This window comes from Danio rerio, chromosome 2 (assembly GCF_052040795.2).
Source record: "Danio rerio strain M-AB ecotype USA chromosome 2, GRCz13ab, whole genome shotgun sequence".
In the NCBI taxonomy this organism is placed as follows: domain Eukaryota; kingdom Metazoa; phylum Chordata; class Actinopteri; order Cypriniformes; family Danionidae; genus Danio; species Danio rerio.
The window spans coordinates 48047031-48062663 of NC_141022.1; the positions used below are offsets into that span (position 1 = coordinate 48047031).

The window sequence follows — 15633 nt, forward strand, 5'->3', positions numbered from 1 at the left end:
ATAGTTCAAAACAAAACATTCTGTCAACAGAAATGATGTACAGTATAGAATATAAAGTCATGGTGCAGTGGAAAAGAATGAATATTGTGTATGACTCCCATGAGCTTATAGGACTGCATCTATACATCTCTACAACGACTCAGATCACTTATTAATGAAGTCATCTGGAATGGCAAAGAAAGCGTTCTTGCAGGACTCACAGAGTTCATTAAGGTTCTTTGGATTCATCTTAAATGCCTCCTCCTTTATCTTACCCCAGACATGCTCAAAAATGTTCATGTCTGGTGACTGGGCAGGCCAATCCTGGAGCACCTTGACTTTCTTTGCTCTCAGGAACTTTGATGTGGAGGCTGTAGTATGAGAAGGAGCGCTATCCTGCTGAAGAATTTGCCCTCTATTTTAGTTTGTAAAGTAATGGGCAGCACAAAAGTCTTGGCTGTTGATGTTGCCATCCACTCTGCAGATCTCTCGCATGCCCCCATACTGAATGTAACCCCAAACCATGATTTTTCCTTCACCAAACTTGACTGATTTCTGTGAGAATCTTGAGCATGCAGGTTCCAATAGGTCTTCTGCAGTATTGTGATGATTGAGATGCAGTTCAACAGATGATTCATCAGAAAAATCTACCTTCTGCCACATATCTTAACTCAAACAGGTTTCAAACAAGTAAATGGTGTGTAAATGAATGTTTTTATGTGAACTATCCCTTTAAATAAATTTAAAAATACCAAAGTAGAACAAATAATAATTGCTTCATGGTTCAGCTGAATTATTTTGCATCTTTTGTTTACTACTGATACATCAAGTTTTGCATCAATAACAACAAGGCAACCACGAGCGCACAAGCTTCAGTTGTGCAAGTCCTACATTCATGCCAGCAGTTTTGTATATTATTTGTTTGTATAATCCTCCGTCTCATTTATTGCTTTATAAGCTTTTACCTCCGGATATGAGGTGCATAGTAGTGTTGAGGGACACGGAGGTAATAATGGCGTTAGTGTTAGTTTATCTGACCGGCCCGTCGTGGGGAGGGTCAGCACAATTTACACCAAATGCAGAGTAACCATGGAGAGGCGAGAGAGTGTTAGTGCCGTGTGATGGTTTACAGGTCTGTGCGCATCAGTGAAACGCCTGCTCGCTGATAACAGGCACAGTGCGGGTGATATTGATCTGCGGCCGCATTAGTCTAATGGAGGCCTGGATGGAAGCGGAGGATACTGTAGATGTGGATGTGTGTGGAACAGGTACGTTGGTTGTTTTAACGCTGTTAATCGATTTGGTAGTCAATGCAATTGTTATTTCATCCTCTGGTGACTGTTTGTTGGTAAAACTGGATGGAAGTAACAGGAGTGTTTGAATTGTGTTACATGAGTTTGTACTACACAACTAATACACTAAAAAATTATTTGTTCAAACTTATTCAAAATGAGTTGAAACAACACAATTCAGATTTTGGGGGGGACAACTTAATTGTTTTATGTTCAATCCACTTAAATTTGTAAACTCTTAAGTTAACTTATTAGATTTGTGCTGGGACAACATGAAGGAATTGTGTGGACTGTTTTTACAGCGTACATCATTTGCATTGATTTGCTTGTGTGACCATTAAAAGCATTATTAGAATTTTTTTAAAGATCAAACTTAAATTTTTTAAGTTAAATAAATAGATAAATATGTTGGAATAAATAAACAGATTTGATTTGTTGTTTGTACGGGCATAAAAATGATTGATGTGGATGTTCAGTGTAACATCTACACAGCAAAAAAATGCTTCTCCTATTTAATTTTTTTGTCTAGTTTTTAGTCCAAATATCTAAAAATTCTTATATCAAGGAGCATTTTCTAGGCAAGCAATTTTTTCCTTAATACAAGCACAATAATCTGCCAATAGGGTAAGCAAAATAATCTTATTTCAAGAGGAAAAACAAGATTATTTTGCTTACCCCATTGGCAGATTATTGTGCTGGTTTTAAAGTAAAAACTCACTTAAAATTGGCGTATTGTTTCTTAAAATAAGACACAATATTTGACATGTCTTGAAAATGCTTCTTGATTTAAGAATATTTAGACATTTGGACTAGAAACAAGACAAATTCTCTAAGCAAGAAAAAAAGGCATTTTGCCGTGTATCCACTATAAAGTTGGAAAATCTGAATTTAAGCCATTATAACCTTTTATAGAATCTTCAATCTGTTTACTAAATTAAAAGAATATGTTTTTAACACTCCAGAAGGACGCAAAGTAGGACTCACTGGTATTAAAGACTGTCTAATCCTTAAATTTTGAAGCTGCTAGTTGATGAAAACAGTGCTGTTTTAAAATGTTGAAATCGTTCAGACTGTTATTAAGTGGAAGAAATCAGGCTTTACTTTTCTGCTTCATTGATTGTATTTAATAAGCAATGAAGTCATTGTGGGCTAGTTTGCAACTGCAGTACTCCACTCTTTAGAGCTAGGTAGAGCCCCAAAATTATTCTGCTTAGGGCCCCCGCAGAGCCAGACCTGCATAGCCTATATATGAAACCAAGCAACATTTCCAGGTTTGGATAGAAAGGCTATGTTAATGCTTTACATGTTAATGCTTTTAAGTACAGCACTTTTATTTTTACTTTTTAAGAACAGTACAATTGTTAATTAACTTTTAAAAGCACATTTTAAATTAAACATTGATGTTATATTTTGTTTTTTTACTTGTCAGCACAGTACAGTGTTAATGTTCAAACTAACTATAATGTTTAAAACGGTTGACAATAATAAACATTTTTAATTATAGGAATTAATCTGCCATGTTTTTTAAACTGTGCAGTGCTGTAACTGCTTAATTAGGCCTACTATGCTATTGTATTTCGATACTGGTCATTATGGTGGTACTTTGGAGACACAATTTATTGGTACTTGGTGAAAAAAGTTTGAGAACCACCGATTTAGATGAATATTTTGGGCAGAATTTAGTTTGTTTTCACTATTTACTCACTTCAATATTTTACTTTTTTCATAGAACAAACTGACAAAAGATATTTTGAAGAATGTAATTGACCCATTAACTTAATAAAAAGAGACGTCAGATTAAAAAAAGATAAAAAAAAAATAAAATTGGTTATACAAGATTTGAATGTCTTGATGCTCAGTAAAAGATGACAGAATTTCAAAATAAAGTTCTTCTGTAGATGATTGAGATATTCGATCATTTATCCCTGCTAATACATTGAAGTTCAGTTTAACATGGAAGAGCTATGTAAATATTTGACACAAATGCAAAGTGTTGGAAAGGAAACAAAACTTTGTAAATACAAAATACATCATAGTTTAAAACAGTTTTTCCACATATTTGAAAGAAACATTTTTCATATTTTGCTTTTGGGTCATTTGTTGCAAATTTAGTATTTAGTAAAGAATAAATGTTATTCGATTTTTTTGCAATTTGTTTTTTAACTTGCATTACAAGTGTTAGTCTGTTGCCGGTAGCATTAGGAGACGGGAAATTCCTGTTTTACAGAACATTTGAATGCACAGACAAAAATCTTTGCAGTGCAGCAAAAGTCAATATTTATTCCTGGTTTTTAAATTACATCAAATTTGCTTTTGATTGAATGCATTTATAGGAAGCCTCATCCAAAGTGCTTAAAGATCATATGATACGTTGCTTTCCCATTTATTAACCGATGGCTCTCCTGTCTCCACGTTGAGTAAAATCAGGAGAAAGCGCAGATGTGTAAACATGATACTGACTGTAGTTCTAGTTTAAATGCACAAACAAATCAGTATCCCTTAAAAAGAATAACCAGAAGTAATCATTGCTGAAATTTCATGCAATTCAGAAAGGCGGCACTACAGTAAGTTTTGTGCCTTGGCCCTTAACAATACAGACATAAATTTAGATTTCCTTCAACCTGAAGTTTATTTACTTAAATTTTTTTTTTACTCATGCCACTTTGGTGTGAAAGTGCCTTACATTTGTCAAATAAAAAAAAAACTACGTTTTTTAATGTTACAAACAAGAAAGATTTAAAAATGACATTAAAGTAACGGACGCTTAAAAAAAGTAACTAGTGATAAGTGATACTTTTTAAAGAAGTAATGTGAAAACTACAGTTTATTACCTTTAAAGGGGACCTATTATGCAAAAATCACTTTAATAAGGGGTTTAAACACAGTTGTGTGGCATCAGTCTGTAAATATATAGCCAGCTTCTAATTATAAAAATGTGTTACTATTATTTTTATAATCACACTTCATCAAAACAGTCTGTAGAAACACTTTGATTGGCATTCTCCCTTCGTATGTGTCATCAGAGGGAGAAAGCCCCGCCCCTTAGTGACTCCCTCATTAGCATAGAAAGTCTTGTTTTTAAATCTGCCACTATGGTGACACATAGGTATTTGTAGCTCCGCCTTCTTTTGAAAAGAGCACAATCTCATTTGAATTTAAAGCGACAGTCATCAAAATGGCACAATTAAGCCTCAAAGCCTAAAAGGGGCAGTTTTAAAGAGTTATAAAACAATATTTAAGGGGTATTTTGAGCTGAAACTTCACATACACACTCTAGGGACATCAGAGACTTGTATGACATCTTCTAAAAAGGGGCTTGATAGGTCCCCTTTAACAGTAACTTTTCCCGAGCACTGATACCTTATGTTCAAAATAAAATCTTGAATCTTGGTGATGTTCATAATTCTGCGCTCATGTTTGTTTGTTTGTTTTTTCTTAAGGTCGAGAAACTATATATGTGCTCCACCATCCATAAAAGCGACCATCCTTCACCTTACCGGTTTATCTCAGTGGCTCGGACGTCAACATGATTCAGCCTTTCATCGTCAACATCTCTGCAGATTGGTACATCATTATGGAGAGCAGAAACATGGACATGTTCCTCATCCCCACGGTTCTGCTAACCTCCGTCACAATGCTAGTCAATCCCGTTCTATCCCTCTGCGTACTCTGTTTTCCTTCGCTACGTCAAGAAACCCGCTATCTGCTCCTCGCTAACGTCCTTTTCGCTGACATGCTCTTCCTCACCGTAAACCTGTCGATAGTGTCCTGCAATTCGGTGGGCCTTCACTTGCCCGCCCCTCTGTGTGAGTTTATGATGGTTAGCATGGTAATGACATATAGTGCATCTGTACTCACCGTCACACTGATGGTCGTCGATACGTACGTAGCGGTACGTTGGCCTCTACGTTACAAAGAGATTCTCCCGCCATCCCGGGCCAGGAAGATCATTATGAGCATGTGGGTGATTGCGGCTGTGTGTCCGGTTTCACTATTGGTGATGTTTGAGGTGGTGATGGGAAAGGACCAGCAGAGCCGGCCGGTGTGTTTGGTGTTGATCGCTTTGCACTCGTTGGAAGAGAAGCTGAAGGTTGGCGTTCCTCTGTACTTTATTATCGCCGTCAGCCTCTGCACTGCTCTCATCTTATACTGCTACATCCATCTCTACATCATCACCAGGACTTCCGGGATATGGCGAAGTCGGTATTCGAGGGCTCGTATGACGCTTTTGGCGCACACTTTGTTACTCATCATGTATTTTGTTCCTGCTTTGGTTTTTGCGGTTGAGTTGGCTCTGTTAAAGAGAGAAGCCAAGGATGATTTGGGAGTTTGGATTAACTTGGTGAACATGTGTGTGTTGATGCTTCTGCCGCGCTGTTGCACGCCTTACCTGTACGTCCTGCGCTATCGGGAGATTTACAAGACCGTCCAGCAGGTGTTGTGGAAAACCAGACATCAGAGCCAGAGGAGTGCGGCCTAGAGAGGTGGACTTGACACAGAAAATATATTGGAAAAAAAACTGCATCTGTCATTGGAGGATTCAGTTAAAAGGTCCCATGAGGTGCTTTGAAATGTGCATTTTTATTCGATGTTTGACGTTATCTGAAACACGAAGAGAGGATGGGACATAGTGTAGCTCCTCCCCTTTTAAAATAAACAGCCAATATCAGCTCTGCCAGTGAGAGTGGTTGAGCTCAAGTGCATCTAATAAAAAGCAAATGAGAAGCGGCTTGAAGGGGGCGGAGCATGTCAGATGCAAGAGAGCATTTGATTGGTCAAGATTTTATGAGAATCTGTAGAATGAAGTGACGTGAATAAAACCGTTGATCCATTTAGGTGGAAGAGACAAACTATATTTATTTACTTCATATGTTTATATCAGTTTTATATTTTTAAAACGTGAATATTGTCACTGTTTTGAAGCACACTAGCTTATAGATATCCTAAAAATGAACAATACTGATACTAACATCTAAAAGACTTATTTTAATTTCATGGGACCTTTAGGTTAGTGGTGAACAATTCATCTGTACATATCATAAAGAAATAAATAGTTTGCCCTTCTAATCTTTAATTGAAATCTGAAAAGCACTTCCTGTTTGTTTGTTTTTTATCAGATTACGTGACTTTGAGGCTAACGTTGCTCCAACTGTCAGTTTTGACAATAAACAAAAATGGTGAGTAGATGTTTGTTAGGTTGTAATAACTCTCCTAAAACCTGATCCTTCTGAATGAAATGCCTACTTTACAATATCCAATTAGCCCACGGTTTTAAAAAAATAAGCCACGCACACTGTTTGCTCATTTAATATTCCATTTCTCTAGCAACTGCGTCACATTACAAAAAGTAGAACTGTCGCAGATTTCGGTTCACGAGGACTTTAAGCAACATTTGGTAAGGGATCTCGAAATAAATATTCTATATTTAGTTTTAAATGAAAACATTTTTATATTTTCTTATTATTTAAAAAAACGTTATAATATGTGCATTTATTCATCATAACATAACAATATATCATGTGTAACAGGGGGAATCTCACAAAATGTGTCCAACAAAAAAATCTAATCTATTTTCCAATCTTTTTAAAAACGTAATTAATCCTAATATTTTCCAAAGAAATTTCATAATCGTTATGAAGATTAGCCTGCAGGCATCATGGAAAATTTTTAAATCAGATATCACCCCTCAGTCTATGGCCGGTTACTCTCAGAAGCTAAGCAGGGCTGGGCCTGGTCAATACCTGCATGGGAGACCACATTGGAAAACTAGGTTGCTGTTGAAAGTGGTGTTAGTGAGGCCAGCAGGGGGCGCTCAACCTGCGGTCTGAGTGAGTTCAAATGCCCCAGGATGGTAAAAGGGACACCATAATGTCAGTGAGGGCCGTCTTTCGGATGAGACTTTAAACCGAGGTTCTGACTCTCTGTGGTCATTAAAAATTCTCTCTGCAGCCAAATTCCTCTATTAACCCTCACCCATCATGGCCTCTCAATCATCCCCATCCACCTATAGCTAGTGTGAGGCGAGCGCACAGGCGCAGCTGTCCTGTGGCTGCTGTCGCATCATCCAAGTGGTACTACACACTGGTGGTGGTGTGGAGAGACCCCCTCCTATGATTGTAAAGTGTATGGCCATACGCAAAAAATGCGCTATATAAATACACATTACATTACATACAAGAATAATAGTAATACTATTAAAATGTATTATTAATAAAGCACATTTTGTGCCATCTAAGACCAAGATTTTTTTTTGGAAAATCCTAAAGCGACTAAGGCTTATTTAAATGATTTTAGCTTTCTATCTTTATTATTTTTGTGAGAATCTCCCAGGTATGATTTCTCATTATTTACACTTTCGAATTGCATTATGAGAGCTTAATATCTGCTGTGCAAAGTGGTCCGTGTATTGACATTGTATTGATATTGATATTGGAACAAAAACCGGTTGCCATTCCTTTTCCTGTTATTGCACATATTTATTTTCATTTGTGTTATTTCTTCATTAATTCACTTTCTTGTCGGCTTAATCCCTTTATTAATCTAGGGTCGCCACAGCGGAATGAACCGGCAACTTATCCAGCAAGTTTTTACGCAGCGGATGCCCTTCCAGCCGCAACACACACATTCACACACACACACTCATACACTACGGACAATTTAGCCTACCAAATTCACCTGTACCGCATGTCTTTGGACTGTGGGGGAAACCGGAGAACCTGGAATAAACCCACGCGAAGGCAGGGAGAACATGCAAACTCCACACAGATACGCCAACTGAGCCGAGGTTCGAACCAGCGACCTTCTTGCTGTGAGGCGACAGCTCTACATACTACGCCACTGCCTCACCCCTGTGTTATTTCTTGTTCAATCAATTGTTTCAAACTTCAGAAAAGGTCAACAAAATCAAGTTGTTATATTTTTTAACATAAAATTAATGTGATTCAGAAGCACACATAAACAGAAAACACCCATGAATCATGAGCTAAAGACTTTTTTTTACAATGTACATGTTGTTATTCATGCTCACAATATTGATTTAAACTCATGTGGGCAAAAGTCAATATGATAATGTTGTTTTGTTCTGTTGGTAAAACAAATAAATTTACATTATAGTTTTTTTTTTTACTGGATTGTGTTTTTTTCTGTTCTCCGATTTCCTCAAGCGCTCAATGTTTAACCAGTCTGGCACTTAGTCCTCCAAGTTAAACAGTCAATCAGTTCCAAAAATAACAGTGTAAATGTTATGCAATACTTCGGATTCTAGGAAGGCATATCAATATTTATGCATTGGTGCAAATCCCAGAGTGTCATTCTGATCCATTTAGCTGTGAAGTGCTGTTTACCTGTTTCTCCATCTCCAAGGAAACCATCAAATCCACACCTGTCACCACTGTCTGTAAAAAAAAAAAAGAAGAGAGAGAGAGAGAGAGAGAGATGCATTTACCCGTACCAATCCATTGCTCTTTCTGTCCTGGATTAGATGCACAAACACATGCCAAGAGATGGAAACCTTGATGGAGGGAAAGTCTGAGCGTTTCTACCTAGTTGCGGAGGATCTTTTCTTATCTCTGCTTTGTTCCTTTGGCAATTGGTACAACAAATCAGGTCGGGCTGAGCTTCACAGGCTTTCCTCCAATTCTTCGAACTCTTCAGAAAGCCCGGCGGAGATGTTTGCGCATGAATGGCATGGATTCCTCCCTCCCTGCCACATGAGGGTGCTTCAGGTGTGCCCCATTTTGGCATTGCTGGCTATTTTGTTAACCACTCCAGTTCTTCTAGTGCGTATCCTGTCCCGCGTCAACCTGCGGCAGCAAACCCGATACCTTCTTCTGGCCAATCTGCTCTTCAGCGACCTGCTCTTCGTTTGCATGATCATCTTGAGTGCCTGCATTAATTCGGCTGGTGTGCTGATGACCGAGTGGCCGTGTGCTGTTCTGCTGTTCCTATCAGCAATTCTATACAGCTGTGGGGTGCTCAGTATTACAGCAATGGTGCTGGATACCTGCTTTGCTGTGTTGGCACCTCTTCGTTACCTTGCAGTTTGGCCCGTCTCGAGAACCTACGGAGCAGTTGCCATCATCTGGGCCATCTCAGTCTTTTTTCCCGCAGCTGCTGTTGGGATGTTTTTGTGGTACCATAGTACAGGTCCCTGCGCCCTCCATCTTTGCTCCTTACCTTTGCTGATTGTGTTAACCGTTAGCCATTTTCGCCCTCTGCACGTGTCCATGCTCCTGACGATCACTGGTATCATCTTCATCCTCCTCTTGGTGTTGTCTGGTTATCTCATCCTCTACTTTTGCACCCGTCCCTCAGGCGTGTGGAAAGGCGAGGCCTGGTCCCGCGCTAGAGGAACTTTTCTTATTCATTATCTCCACCTTTTCTTGGCTTTCTGTCCTCTGCTGGTGTTAGTGATTGAGCTGATGCTTTGCCATAAAAGTGAGACCGTGGACCTCCGAGCAAACCTGTGGATGTCCTTGGTGGTGTGTAACGTCCTGCTGGTCCTGCCCAAAGCCTTTGCTCCGTATCTGTACGGGCTGCGCTATAGAGAACTGTGCAGGGTTTTGATACAGTTCTTTCGGCTGAACAGACCCACAGAAATCACACCTGTGATATAAAGATGCGCGTTCAAACCTGTGGAGAAGACATTTGAGAGGGATGTTGGGTTTGTTGTGATGAAACTTTTTAAAGGAGTAAGCTGTACTGATGCTCAACTGTGTAGTTTGTAAGAATAATATGTGAGAATAATCAAGGATATGAATGAAATTGACTTTATTACATTATTATAAATACATTTGATGTGTTTATTATGGTGTTATGTATCTACACTGTGTGTTTTGGTATTAAAAACTCTAAGGCTATCAATCATTTATTTATTCATTAATTTTCCTTCGGCTACCTTTATACATCAGGGGTTGCCACAGCGGAATGAACCGCCAACTTATCTAGCATATGTTTTACACAGCGGATGCCCTTCCAGCTGCAACCCAGTACTAGGAAACATCCATACACACTCATTTACACACACACTCATACACTACGACCAATTTAATTTATTCAATTCACCTATACTGCATGTCTTTAGACTGTGGGGGAAACCGGAGCACATGGAGGAAACCCACACCAACATAGGGAGAACATGCAAACTCCATACAGAAATGCCAACTGACCCCAATAATATCTGGATGCAGCCTTTATGATGCAAGATGAGATTGCATCACTCAGCAATGCAATGTCAGACACAATGCACTTAAATGGAGCGAATAACATCACTGTGATTGGTAGGGTTAGGGGTGGGGTTAGGTGAGCCCAATAAAAAGAATTGGATGCAGCTCAGATCCTGCACCAGGTCTGCATTCAGACCCCTCTCACTGACCCAACCGGGACTCGAACCAGAGACCTTCTTGATCGCCCACATTAAATAATAAAAATTAAAAAAACTAAAAGTCAATTCCAGAGTTGATATGCTTTATTCAGAAACTGGCTCATGTTTATCTTCTATCAGATGTGCTTAAACTAATGTTCTTAAAGGGATGGTTCACCCCAAAATGGAAATGTACTTACTATTTACTTACCGACAAGTGGTAACCTGACTCAGACCTTTATGAGTTTTTTTCTGCTGAACACAAATAAATATGTTCTGAAGAAAGCTGAAAATTGGTAACCATTGATTTGCATAATATACATGTTTGCCATATTTCTAATAATATCTGTTTTGTGTTAAACAGATGAAAGAAACTCAAAGATTTGAAATGAGAAAAGAAAGAGTAAATAATGACAGAATTTTCATTTTTGTGTAAACTATCCCTTTAAGGAAAAATACTTGTATGGCTAAGAGGGCTACTTATATTAAGTCTACATAAATGTATCTTATAACATTAAATCAGTGCATAATTTCAATATGAACATTCAGAAAAGCTAATCTCGACTTGACCAATAAACACAAATTGAGCCATGATTATTAATTTAAATGTTTGAGTATTTGGTTCAACTAATAATAAGGATAATAATAAAAACAGCAATAACAAAAAAAATAATAATATTTTGAAGAGCAAAATTGAGTGAACCTAAAATCTGTGGAGCTTGTCAAGTTGTTGAATGTTTTTTCATGTTATTTATTCAACCTTTTTCACACCTTTTTGAGTTTCTTCTATTGAATAAAAAATATTTCTTTTTTATGCTGGAATCTGGCAACCTTTAATTTCTTTTATCTTTAAATTTTGCCTGTGAATAAAAAGTCAAACTTTGAACAACCCATAGTATTTATTTTTCCTACTATGGATGTCAATAGTTACTAACATTCTTCAAAATATCTTTCTGTGTTTAACAAAAAAAAAGTCATAAAGGTTCACTCAAAAAAATATTTTGTTGCTTGTTCAAACTACTTATTCACAATGAGCCCAAACAACACAATTCTTCAGATGTCATTGGGGAGACTTAATTGTTTTATGTTCAATCCACTTAAATTTGTAAAAATTATTAAGTTAACTTATTTGTATTGGGACAACATGACGGAATTTTGAGGATTTTTTTACAGCGTACATTATCTGCAATGATTTGTTTGCTTGACTATTAATGAGTTTATTATACATTTTTTGAAAGATTAAACTCAAATGTTGCATGTTAAAGAAATAAATATGTAGGAATAAACAAACGTTCTGTTCGTGTTTGGACAGAAGAAATTAGATTGTTTTGTATGGGCATAAAAATGTTGATAACACTTTGAGAATGTTGTTTTAAAAGAAAAATAAGTAATGATGACGTTCAGCGTAAAATCTGTCCATTATGGAGAATTGGCATTATAACCATTTTTGGGTGAACTGTCTCTAAAACTGTTAGTTTTTTTTCAGAGTACATATAGTGAATTACGAGTTGCAACTACTTACAAATGGTGCCATTTTTAATTGCGAAAACCAGATTCTTTTATTTGCATTGATTTTGTATTTTGAAACCTGAAATAGGTTTTGTAAATATTCATGGAGACAAACTCAAGCTATCGGAAATGTTTAAGAAGTGTATGAAAATAAATAGATTAAACCACCTACAGTATGTTTGTATTGATAAGTTTCTTTAAATACAAAATGATTTGTCTATTTGTCTTGATAAAAAAGTAATGCCAGGCTATGAGAACAAATTTTATTAACAACTTAATTGTTTTATGTTTAATCCACTCAAATTTGTAAAAACTATAAGCTATTCATTCATGATGTCTTTAAACAAATCAATTGTGTGGAAGCCAGCATTTCTACTGTGTTTGTAAATTGAAGGTTAGTAAATAGTGAGTCAATGTTTATTTTTGGGTGAACGGTCTCTAAGACCACTGTTTTAACAGTGTACATGTTATGAATTACGAGTTGTACTTACAAATGCTGCTTGTTTTGTTATTTTCGAAAACCAGATTCCTTCATTTATTGTATCTTGAAACCTAAAATAGGTTTTGTAAATATTAATGGAGACAAATTCAAACTATCTGCAATGTTGGAGAAGTGTATGAAAACAAATGTATTAAACTACCGATGTTTGTATTGATAAAAGTTATTTAACGTTAGAACAAATACAAAATGGTTTCTCAATGTGTCTTGATAAAAAAAATGGCAGTGCTGCTGAGAAATTAATTTCATAGCCTACATTGGTGTTCAAATGAATCGTTGATCGAAGAAGATTACAAATTATTCATTATTAATACTGTAGTATGTGTAAAATATTGTGTCTAACCTGTATGAGCTATCCAGTCGATGACAGAAAATGTGCGCGCGAAACACTGCATGGTTAATGTCCACAAGATGGAGCTGGTGGCGTCTTTTAAAAAGGCTGATTGTTTTTCCTTGTCGTTTTAAATAAAACATTAAAATTAATTATTTTTATGCATATTTCACAAAACGTATATATAATGCATATAATAACATAAGTCATATGTCATAATCTACATATTATTTAAGTATATTATTCAAGTCCATGATGGTAAGTTAACACAAGGAAGATCAAGTTTCTAGTAATACGTCACGGGTTTTTCCGTTTCCAAATGTCTAGAGAACTACCTGTTTAATATCTATATTTTAAAACAGTTGTATTTTTACTATCAGGTTGACATTTTACAGTTACAGAAAGAACGACAAATGTGCTAATTAATTAGTAATACTAATGCACTGTACAAAGATGTGCATTTAAAGCATAATGGATAATGTGTCGCTTTTAGATATCGATATTATATGTTATTGTATTAACATTTACAATATACGTCAATGTAATAAGATGCAAATTCTGTTAAACTTTGCGTGACGACAACAACATGACACAAACCGTCTGGTTTTTGTTTGCAAACAACAGCCATCCACATGGAAATTCTTCTGCGTGGACTTATGGGATATGTTGTTTTCCTTTGCTTGTCTCAATGGGAGGTTGTACGATGACAGAACTACATTTCCCCTGAACACCACGGAGAACAGCTGACATAACCGAAGCCCAGAGCTGTGTTTTGAGTTCTTTGTGCCAGAACACGCAGAGAGCGGTTAAGAGACAGACGTTAACAAAGAAAACTCCACGCTGACATGCACAAGTGCTCATACTCATGGATTTCTTTTCAGAAACAAACCGGATTTGTTTAACAGCGACTACTTTCGAGGATTTTTAACCCTTGCTGTTATTTTTAATGTTTTCCAGAAAGTTGGTCTCTTGGGGATAAGGTGAGAAAAATAATTATTCCATGTATTGTTTTGCTTTTTAACCTGGAAAGACTAATGTTTGAGATTATCAGGTCTGTGTAATGCGATATATGATGAACATTTAAAGCGTCCGTTGTTGACGAATGTATCGTGTAAGTTAATCTGCGTCACGTTATGGCGCTTTAACATGCAACGATTATATCGTCATGACATCACGTAATTCCAAGTTTATTACTTATTATTGCTTATATATAAATATGTTTATTAATATACAGTATGTGTAGATGTATAGGTTTGTGTTAATAATATTGTTTTTGCACGAGGTGTTTTTAATAACTATTCAAAAACAAATTATAATAACATATTCAGTTAAGAGGTCAAAGTTTTAAGTTCTAAGAATCTAGATGAAAATGTATGGCCTGGCCGGTTTCCAAGTCCTGGAATACTATAGTACAACATCTAAGACCAGCATCAGTACAGTTCTCCTGGGTACCTAGGAATCCTGCATGGATTATATATCTTCAAGACATAACGTAATTCCAGGTTTACTATTTATTATTGCTTATATATAAGTATTTCTATTAATGTACAGTGTTTATAGATATATGTGGTTTTGTGTTAATAATATTTTTTCTTTGCATAAGGTATTTTTAAATAAAAAATTTAGTTGGCATGTGAAAGTTTTTAAGGCTGTGTCTATTCCGAATCTATATAAAAATGTATGGCCTGGCCGGTTACCTAGTCCTGGAATACTATAGCATAACATCTAAGGCCAGCATCAGTACAGTTGTCCTGGGTACCTGGGTAGGTATTTGCACCCAGAACCAGCAATTAGGCTGATTGTCCAGTAGGCCTATTTATAACTTGAGGTAAAGTTTGTTTTATATTCAAACATTCATACTTTCTCCTTTATATATTTTCAGAAAAGTATTCTTTGCAAATTTTACATGGGGAAATCATGTTAGCGGCCAATGGCTATCAAAGTACAACACTGTTCACAATCAATTAAATAGTGCTGATGTTGTTTTGAGGTCATTTTACATGTGATTTCAGACCGCATATTCAAAATAGCATGGTAAACAATAGAGAGCGTGTTACAAGTTGTCACTGAACGAATGTGGGAATATAAAACCAACTTTACCTCAATCATGCAAGGATTATATATCTTCGAGACAAAACGTAATTCCAGGTTTATTACTTATTATTGCTTATATAAAAAATATGTTTATTAATATACAGTATTTGTGGATGTATGTAATTCTGACTTAATGCTATTTTTTCCCTTTGCATGAGGTATTTCTTAAATAAAAATTCAGTTGGCAGGTAAAAGTTTTAAAACTGTCTATTCAGAATCTGTATGAGAATGTCTAAGAATACTGTGGTAAAACATCTAAGGACCAGCATCAGTACCCAGAACGAGCATTGGATTGTCCAGCAGACAATTTGATGAATTGTGGTAAATTTAGTTTTATATTTGGACATTCGGACTTTCTCCCTAATAATATAATTTCATAAAAATATTCTTTGCAAATTCTAAATAGTTAAATCATATTAGCAGCCAATGGCTTTCAAAGTACAACATTGTTCACATTCAATTATATAGTGTGTGAAGATTACACGACATTAGTGCTAATGTTCTTTTAAAGTCATACTTGCGTGGGATTTCAAGCCGAATATTTAAAGTACCATGGTAAACAATATAG

At 36.3% G+C, this 15633-nt stretch overlaps 3 protein-coding genes across 4 annotated transcripts in view; all 3 read left to right on the plus strand.

The window, feature by feature from the left end:
• The first annotated feature begins 167 nt into the window (after positions 1-167).
• On the plus strand, positions 168-6121 carry LOC101885431 (putative G protein-coupled receptor 148). The gene is made up of 2 exons (XM_087241364.1): positions 168-1247; positions 4712-6121. Exon 2 carries the CDS (start codon positions 4798-4800, stop codon positions 5749-5751), a length of 954 nt encoding a protein of 317 aa, XP_087097490.1. The 5' UTR covers positions 168-1247; positions 4712-4797; the 3' UTR covers positions 5752-6121.
• A 2550-nt stretch (positions 6122-8671) lies between these two features.
• Positions 8672-10012, plus strand: LOC101885494 (putative G protein-coupled receptor 148). Its single transcript, XM_087241361.1, has one exon. The coding sequence runs from the start codon at positions 8774-8776 to the stop codon at positions 9884-9886; it is 1113 nt and encodes a 370-aa protein (XP_087097487.1). The 5' UTR covers positions 8672-8773; the 3' UTR covers positions 9887-10012.
• A 3747-nt stretch (positions 10013-13759) lies between these two features.
• klhl24a (kelch-like family member 24a) overlaps positions 13760-15633 on the plus strand; it is an 802375-nt gene continuing 800501 nt past the window's right edge. For both annotated transcript variants that reach the window (XR_015477958.1, NM_001077340.1), the window contains 1 exon segment: positions 13760-13951. The gene's annotated coding sequence lies outside the window, so the exon portion shown is untranslated.